Source organism: Palaemon carinicauda, chromosome 33 (assembly GCF_036898095.1).
Source record: "Palaemon carinicauda isolate YSFRI2023 chromosome 33, ASM3689809v2, whole genome shotgun sequence".
NCBI lineage: Eukaryota > Metazoa > Arthropoda > Malacostraca > Decapoda > Palaemonidae > Palaemon > Palaemon carinicauda.
The window spans coordinates 74,868,811-74,878,810 of record NC_090757.1 but is presented as its reverse complement, the minus strand read 5'-3'; the positions used below and the strand labels follow the sequence as shown (position 1 = coordinate 74,878,810).

Genomic DNA, 10,000 nt, shown 5'->3' with positions numbered 1-10,000 from the left:
ATAAGCTGTTGGCTAAATGACCTTGTAATTCCCTTTGAGACAAAGGAGGATTAATAAGTTGGAGGAGTCACTGGTCCGTTTCCTTTTACTAATCAATGAAACCACTGGAACAGCAGGCACACCCTGTGTAAGGAAAAATGACAAAATCATTTTGCCCGCCTCTTGATCGTCATAATCTTCCCGTACTTGGCGCTCTGTTGTGAATTTAAACCTCTTTTTTTATAGACGGTATGTCGACGACACGTTTTTATTATTTCGTAGCCCAAGTCATGTCCAATTGTTTTTAAACTATTTTAATTCCAAACACCAAAATATAAATTTTACTAGTGAAGCTGAAATGGATGGTAACATATCTTTCCTTGACATCAACATTCATAAATTTGGTACTGGGTTTAACACATCTGTTTACAGGAAACCAACGTTCACAGGCTTACTAAATTCTCCTCTTTTATTCCTATACAATATAAGAGAAATCTTATCTGTACTCTCACTTATAGAGCGTATAACCTTTGCTCTAATTACCTCAACATTCATAAGGAATTGACGTATATTAAAAAACTACTTTATAACAATGGATTCCCGTATAATTTTACTGATACTTATATAGGGAAAACACTAAGCAAACTCACGCTACCACCTTGTGAAAGGAAACTAATTGCTCCTCGGAAAAATATCTTCTTTTCTATTCCATATCTGGGGTCCCACAGTTTTAAAATACGAAATCATTGCAGTAGAATTGTGCGTGAATTTTATCCTCAGGTATCATTGAAGATCGTGTTTTCCCCCTCAAATGCTAAGAGCAAATTTTTCAAATTTAAAGACCGGGTCTCAGATGATCTTTGTTCGGGTGTCATATACAAATATAAGTGTGATCGCTGTAATGCATCGTATATTGGAAAAAGTGAAAGACATTACCGTGCAAGATTATCTGAGCACTTCGGTCGTTCACCTAGAACGTGTAATTATATGGCAAAACCACCCCATTCAGCCATCAGAGACCATTCCTTAAGTGAGGACCACCTAATGTCCAAGGGGAATTTTTCCATCTTAGCCACTTCGCAGAGTAACCTCGACTTAGTAATAATGGAGGCAATATTCCAGCACAAACTGAAACCAAACCTGGGCCAGGCAACGTATGAATTCAATTGTGTTTAATTTTATTTCATGTGAGTTTATAGCGCTGGCGCTTTGATCTTTTATTTTGTATTTAGATTGATTTTATAGTTTTATGTTAATTTCTTATTTTATTTCATAAAGTTTTTGTATGTTCATTTTACATTTTCTGTTTTAAATATTCATCATACTATGTTTTAACTTATACAACGTATCCTATTTCAGGCTCTGATGATGGAAATAGATTATCCGAAAGCTAAGCAATAAAGATGTATATCATAACCCTGGTACTATTATTCATATTGAAACTCCGCTTTCCACGGAATAAATCAATAGCTGATATATATATATATATATATATATATATATATATATATATATATATATATATATATATATATATATATATATATATATATATATATGTGTGTGTGTGTGTGTATACATCATCATCATCAGCCGTTAATAGTCCACTGCAGAAAAAAGCCTCAGACATGTCCTTCCATTCAGGTCTGTTTATGGTCTTTATATGACAATCAACACCCCAAAACTTCTTAGTTCATCAATCCATCGTCTTCTCTTCCTTCCCCTGCTTCTTTTGCAATCGGTAGGGACCCATTTTGTTATTCCTAATATCCTTCTGCTATCTGTCATTCTCATTATATCTTGTCCATGTCCATTTCTTTTTCCGACTTTGAGTTTTCCTCTCGTATCCAAGTTCCTCGTTTTCTGTCTCTTAGTGTTATTCCCATCACATTCTTCCATTAGCTTTTTGAGCTGTAACAAGCTTTATTCTAAGGCTTTAGTAGGGCTCCACGTTCCTGATGCATAACTTGATACTGGTAGTACCATCTTATTAAATTCTTTTCTTTTTAGAGAAAGTGTCATTTTAATTTTCATAATCTCATTTTGGTTACCAAAATCTCTCAATCCTAGCTTATCATTCTTTTAATTCCCGTCTCATGTCCTTGGGAAAGACATTCTGTCTGTCTTAAGTACGTATAGTCATTATCAATCTCTAGAGATATACATTCATAACACATAAATATATATATATATATATATATATATATATATATATATATATATATATATATGCATATATATATATTTATATATATATATATATATATATATATATATATATATATATATATATATATACATACATACATATATATATATAAACACACACACACACATATATATATATATATATATATATATATATATATATATATATATATATATATATATATATATATACACATATATATGCATGTATATGTATATATATATATATATATATATATATATATATATATATACATATATATATATATATATATATATATATATATATATATATATATATATATATATATTATATGGAAATAAACTCATATTTCAATATGATCACTTCCTTCCGAATAGTTTTAGGTTTGAAAATAAAAAAACTTCCTCAAACAATTATGTTCATCGCTACTTCATGAACAATAATCTAATTGAAGTGAGAAGATTTATTTACTATCCGGTATACTTTTATCATGTAAGTGTGTTTGATCTATGTTCTTCTAAATATTTCTTTAGTTTTCAGTAATTATTTCCTCAAAATGTCAAGTCAATAAAGGTTTTGTAAAGTCCTGAGTATTTTAGGGAATTAGCTATAATTCAGGACCGCGTAACATATAAGGTTTTTGTTATGGAGTTTGTTTTTTTGGAAGTGTTTTACTTATATATTGAGAAATTTTGAGATCCCTTCTCCTCTCTTACAATTTTTGAAAACTGAAAACTAACTATGGCGATACATTTCTTACATTCTTTCATTTTAATTTCTTTTTTGTCTTGGTGACATCGTGTTTGACCTAACATTTGGACCATTTTCAGGATGGTTTTTCATATTTCATAGGCACCAGCTTTATTTTTTGACTTGGGAAAATTTGATTCGTAAGTGCAACCGTTCACTTTATCTCTCTATTTCATTCTAGATTCTATCTAATTCCTTCCTATATATCATTAAATTAGATAATTTTCCACTTTGGGTATTAATGAATAAAGTAAAACCTCTAGATTAAACTACTGGCATCTTATAATACACATCTTATCTCTGAAGGGAAACAAAGATAGTTGTTTATTTATTTTTCATCAATACGTAGATCATTAACTTTCTTCAAAACCTATGCACACACAAAACTTTATTATATGACAAATTTTTAAAGTATAAAGACCATGATTTAAACCCTGATTATAATAACACACACACACACACACACACACACACACACACACACACACACACACAGTCACACAAGTTTCTTGGACAAAAACAGTCGTCGCCAGAGGAGTGTAGGTCGATGCTAAATGAGTCTAGGACTTTATCCATGACAGTAACCCTTCTTTGCATCTTCATGTTACAAAGCCTTGGCATATCTTACAACTCACAACAAAACGATTTCTTCTTGCAATAGAGCTCATTACTTGGCCCCATTTAGGATCTTTTGTCAATCACATACTTATTTTCTGCGTTCCATGAGTGATTTCTCATTATTTGTAACAGTTCGCTCTTTAGCAAATGTTCTTTTGGATTCTCACCATTTCTGATGAGCCATTCAGTGATGATAGATTTTTAGATGACATTGCCGCCGGATTGTCTATTTTTACGGAATAATTTTATGCGGTATCTATAATTATAAAGAACGATGAGGGAGATAATATTATTATTATTGTTATTATTGCAAGTTAAGCTACAACCCTAATTAAAAAATCCGGATGCCGTAAGCTCAAGGGCTCTAACAGGAAAAAATATAGCTCAGTGAGGAAAGGAAACACTAAAATAAATAAACTACAAGAGAAGTAATGATGAAAATCTCCATGGTTTTTTTAGCATGGAATATAATTATTTCCCCTGCGTGAAAAAACAATATTATTATCATCATCATCATCATCATTATAATCTCTATTATTATTATCATTATTATCATTATTATCATTACTATTATTATTATGATTACTATTATTATTATTATTATTATTATTATTATTATTATTATTATTATTATTATTATTATTATTATTATTATTTAACCTTGTCTAATTCACTGTATCCCATCCTTTATGTTTTAGTCATTACCCCACGCCCTTATGACAAGTTTGGTGGCTTTATGGCGAGATAAAGAGGATTAAAAACAAGTGTGATTATGAGCAAAGGATCGAGTGCAGCAGCTACCCGAACAATTGACTTTAGACATGTAGAGTTATGAAGATGAAACACGAGAAGCAAGAAAGAGACATTTCGGGAGAAGCGGAAAGGAAAAACGCGGGAGAAAAAGAAGTTGAAGTACCTAACTAAAGAAGACAAAAGACAAATGGATGTCCTTAGAAAGATCAAGAAGAAAATCCTGACGATGATGTGAAGAATAGTAGCAGCCAGGAGGAGTTTTGCGAGTCACCCACGGAGGACCTGCAGGGAAGAGACCTTAGCACCCTTCCGTCGAGACGAGCGGGCCGAAACAGACGGCATCCAAGGGGGGAAACTGTATGGAAACATGACACGAAAATGTTCCATTTGGAAGAGAAGACGGTACGCCCTCATATACGCCCAAAATGGCCGTTTTGTTCAGTTTCCCGTCGTGGGAGCAACAGCATCGAAAATCGCATACCGTCTATATACTTTTGGGACAGAGTTTCTCTTAAATATAATTTTCAGTGAAGGCGTTAGCCTTAGTGGCGTCAATGTTTTTCCTACAGGAATCTTCATATTTCCTCAGCTTCTTTTGGTTTTCAGACGTAATCCTTTGGTTTAATGAACGATGATTATTTATTTTCTTCATACTTTATTGACTACAGCACTGTTTTGACAAAATGCTTTCTCTATCAAGTTATTTCAATTCCTTTGATGCATCAACTACAAATATTACGATTAATTTGTTGAGATTATTCTAAAGAGGTTAAAAATTCTACAAATTAGAAAGTTAATAAAGAAAAGGTGAAAATTCTCAAAATTCAGAGATCCTTAGATTATGAAAGGATAATGGTTGATTATATAGTCATATACATATGCATAGGTATGGGCGCACATACTAGATGCACGCTTGGACTTGCATCACTACATAGTTTATCACCTACACGTATCAAAGGTGTCAGTAATCAGAGTGCTATTATTAGAGGCAAATAATCCTGTATCTGAACTACTGAAGGGAATATGTTTCATCTATCTTGTTCTCAAATAATTGTTCTAACATCACATATTCCTATTAGTTTCCTCTTGCACTGTTCAATTGCATATAATCTGAGGTCAAGTTGGTCATCATTTTAGTTTTCGCATCTTTATTGAAATTTTTTTATAAAGATTTATATAAATATTCTTATTATATTTTTCTTTTACATAGATAGCATAAGAGACAATGCAAATAAATTTTGCATCATTAACAGATGTCTAAGAGGAGAATTACATGTAAGAATAATTCTTTCACATTCCTTTTATCAAATCAATTAAAGCTTATATATCACAGTATGCCTATAATTGTGAATAAAAAAGATAGAAAGCTTTTTGGAAAAAGAACACATTCCTATTCATCATTACACATCTCAAAAAAATGAGAGAAAAAAAACTCAAAATGTTATATACAGTGATAATACTAGGAAACAAGCATTAGAAATAAGCTGGATCATACATATTATTTTTTCTTTATGTAAATAAGAAGAAAAGTATCTTTGATACTTGTGAGGTTCCAGGTGACCGCATTGATTTAAGATTGGTTAAAACCAGCAAAGAACTATAATTTCTTTGTTATATGCAATTCCAAGAAAAACATACATAATATAAAATGGCAACATACAGTCAGTTTTTCCGTGTATGATTAAGAATATTATTGCATTAAAAGAGCTGGATAGGCTTTCGGCGCATATGCTATTGATAAGAATCAATGAAAATCAACGAATCGTTCAAGCTGCTTATCCAAGACACCTTTGTAGGGGATGCCATGTCTTCTAATGCTGGCTGCTGCCAGGCACTGCAGAGATGTGTGACGGACAGGGTTTACCAGCTGACGCAATTTCTGACCTCGGGAAGCTCTCAGGGACTCAAAACTATGACCCTGTGCATTTTTCATGTCCAAGTGCGCCCCGGCTTTAAGGAGAGCTTCCAGCATATCGCCTGGAACCTTCCTATGCTTGCCAAGTATGTGGAGAGGTGTGTTACCAAAAATATCCCTTGGACAAGGATTGGCTCCAGCTTCCAACAAGAGGTTCAAAACTTCCAAACTAGGAAAGGGGAAGACTGTAGCTCCTTCAGCGCGACAAAAGACAGAAGTGGCGCATGAAAAGTGCATTAAAGATACACCTTTGGAATCTATAGGATTCAATTTCACTAACTTGCGCACAGCATCCTTCACCCTGTCTATTTGGACTGGTAAGAGAATGGGCTTCAGTTTTGTCAACAACAACATTAAGTGCATTGCTACAGGAATGATCCGGTCCAGATAATAGAAATCCAAAGTTTTCTTGACTCCTGGAATCCTCTGCGTCCTTGAAATACCTACTATAATTTCTTGGGTACAGTTTTCAAACAGGTTCATAGATTCTTCAAAATATAACAAAATGTTAGAGGGTAAGGGTTGTGTGAAGACCTTGTCAAGGAATAAGTTAGTCAGAGACATGAGGAAAAAAAATCGCTTAGGATTTAAAACATCCAGAGTTCTTTGATGTGTCTCCAAGGTGTACATCCACAGGACAAAGCACTCCTTCAGCTGGCCGTTAGCTGCGAACTCTTCCCCTTTGCCTTTTATGGCATCGATTGTAGCGCGATGCACCAGCCCCAGTACTCTCATCTTCACTAGTAAGGAATGTGTATCAATTGCAGATGTGTTGCCCTGAAGTTTTTCTAATTGCAGTGGTGTTGAGATTTCCTTGAAGTATTGGTTGAAAGGAGTCTGATATTCATTTTGGTCAATTGCAATATTATGAATGGATCTGGAAGGATATGGGTAGAGCATTTTAATATTGAAATATATCACGATATACTTTCCTGTAATGTAATGTTTCTAAAAGATTTAAGGACAAAACTGGCAGCCCGAAAACAATTGTAAACGAACTGTACCTGTAGTTATGTACATTAGATCAGATAAGTGGTATGTCTCTAAAATAACAAGCATAGAGATATTTTTGAGAGTTTTACTTAGAATTTTGCTTGAGTATTAGAATAGCAGCCACTCCTGCTGTGACGTCACCAGCTATGAAATATTGTCTGGTATTGATGCCAGTCCTAGCTTGCACCACCTATGAAATATTTCATTTTATCTACACAATTAATATAAGCTCATCATTAAGACATTTATAAATTAATATTCACCCTCGGAGAAAATTACAAAAAAACATCAAAAACTTACCTTTCCTGCATAGCTAGTTTCCAATACTTAAAGGCAGTGTCTTGCTTTTTCTCGGCAAAAGTAGAACCAAGAAGCTCTAGAGCATTGATTTCATCTTCTTTCGATATCAGATCTCCTCTGGCAATCAGGTGTTGTACAATGTGCTCGTGTCCAAGACAGCTGGCTGTGAGTATAGGGGTTTCACCTAGAAATAAAATTTAGAGTGAATATTTTTTACATGAATTATCTCCCTTTCTTGCTGGAAACAAATTTTCAACTTCATCAGCTATACTTACAGATTTATATGAACTCTCAACTTCATCAGTTGTACTTATACAGTAGATTGAAATGAACTTTCAACTTCATCAGCTGTACTTTTAGACTTGAATGAACTATCAACTCCATCAGCTTTACATATAGATTAAACTCTACTTTCAATTTCATCAGCTCTACATCTAATATAGAGGAGACTAGACATAGTCTCCCGAAATTGAAATATTGAACCGATTTGAAACTCACCACAAGAGTCAGCATCCATTTCGGCATTGTGATCTAACAACACCTTCACCACCTCAAGACATCCGGAATGGACGCCTTTGTGCAGAGCAGTCTTTCCATCGATCCACTTTTTTTCTAGATTAGCGCCGACACTTAAAAGATATTTTACTACCTTAACATGGCCATTGGAAGAGGCTAGCATCAGACATGTGCTCCCATGGTAGTCAGTAACTTCAATCTCTGAAAATGACCAAATGAATAATTGTTAGTAACATTTTGAAATTATGCCGCTCAAGGTCTTTGGAAGACAAGAGCCTTCGTCCTTTCTAAAGACACTACTGTGTTATTATTATAATTATTATTATTATTATTAGTAGTAGTAGTAGTAGTAGTAGTAGTAGTAGTAGTAGCAGTAGTATCATTATTGTTATCATTATTATCATTATCATTTTTATTATTATTATTATTATTATTATTATTATTATTGCTTGATTAAGCTACAACCCTAAGAAGAAAATCAGGATACTATAAGCCTAAATGCTCCCTAAAGGAAAATTAACCTAGTGAGGAAAGAAAACAAAGAAATTGATAAGCTACCAGAGCAATAGACAATTAAGAATAGTAAAAACATGAAAATAGATCCATCATATAAAGAGAGACTTATATCAGCCGGTTCAACATAAAAACCTTGCTGCAAGTTTAACTTTTGAAGGTTCACTGATTAGCAATTTGGTCATAGCTGGAATAAAACTTCTCGAATACTGTATAGTCCAAGGACTTTCTCACTCAGTTTACTTTGAAGGGAACTTCATTTAGTTCAACTTCACAATAATCAAAATCAGTTGTCGTTTGAAAACTCACTTGCTCCGTTCTGCACGAGGACTTTAACAATGTCCAGACTCCCACGAGAACACGCCAGGCTCAGCGGGGTGGAACTGGAATCGGTCAGTCCATTTACGTTGGCACCCTTTGAAACGAGGTATTTAACGATGTTTAAATGCTCTCCTATAGTTGCTGCCCAAAGTGGAGAGACTCCTGATTCGTATATGTGATTTGTAGACACTGCAAAAAATATATTTATGTTTAGCTATTAGCATTCGATGTTGGTACTAAGAATTATAAGTCTTTAGCGCACTGACAATGAGGTTTTTTGTGGAGTCACTCCATAGCTACCTGATACACACATGTGTTCATATATATGCAGAATATATATATATATATATATATATATATATATATATATATATATATATATATATATATGCAGAATATATATATATATATATATATATATATATATATATATATATATATATATATATATAAATATATATATATATATATATATATATATATATATATATATATATATATATATATATATATATATATATATAATATTTGAAATACCATGGCAAAATCTTCTGAAATATCTTACCCTGAACCCATAGGTACAAAATAAAAGAAAAAGTGTACACACCTAACCCAACTTCATTAACATTAGCGTTGCATTGCTCGACGAGGTTCCTCACGCAGTTCATGTGGCCAAGCCTTGCTGCCCCTACCAAGTAGGGTTCCCACATATGGCCAGTCTCAGCACAGGACTCGATGTTGGGGTTAATGTGCCTTTCTAACATCTGAAACGAAATCATACTTGGCTATAACTAAACATATCAAATATATTATTATTATCATTATTATTATTATTATTATTATTATCATTATTATTATTATTATTATCCTCACTATTGTTAATATTAATATTATCATTTTCATTATTATTATTATTATTATTATTATTATTATTATTATCATCATCATCGCTATTATTAGCTAAGCTGCAATCATAGCTGCAAAGCAGGAATATATGCCCAAGATTTCCAACAAGGTTGAATAGCGCAGTGAGAAAAGGAAATAAGGTAATAAATGAACTGTATTAGAATTAATGAATAATTAATATGAAATGTATTATGAGATCAGTAACAACGTGAAAATGAATGTGCATTATACAAATTATAAAAAGA

General features: G+C 32.8%; 1 protein-coding gene across 1 annotated transcript in view; it reads right to left on the bottom strand.

Moving 5' to 3' along the window:
• Positions 1-6,035: 6,035 nt before the first annotated feature.
• The window catches only part of LOC137626266 (protein fem-1 homolog C-like), a 6,572-nt gene continuing 2,607 nt past the window's right edge, over positions 6,036-10,000 (bottom strand). The window contains exons 2-6 of the mRNA XM_068357338.1: positions 9,457-9,613; positions 8,838-9,038; positions 7,998-8,216; positions 7,500-7,683; positions 6,036-7,083 (exon numbers count right to left, since the gene is read on the bottom strand). Of these exons, the coding sequence (XP_068213439.1) occupies positions 6,036-7,083; positions 7,500-7,683; positions 7,998-8,216; positions 8,838-9,038; positions 9,457-9,613 (1,809 nt within the window). The remainder of the gene's footprint in view (positions 7,084-7,499; positions 7,684-7,997; positions 8,217-8,837; positions 9,039-9,456; positions 9,614-10,000) is intronic.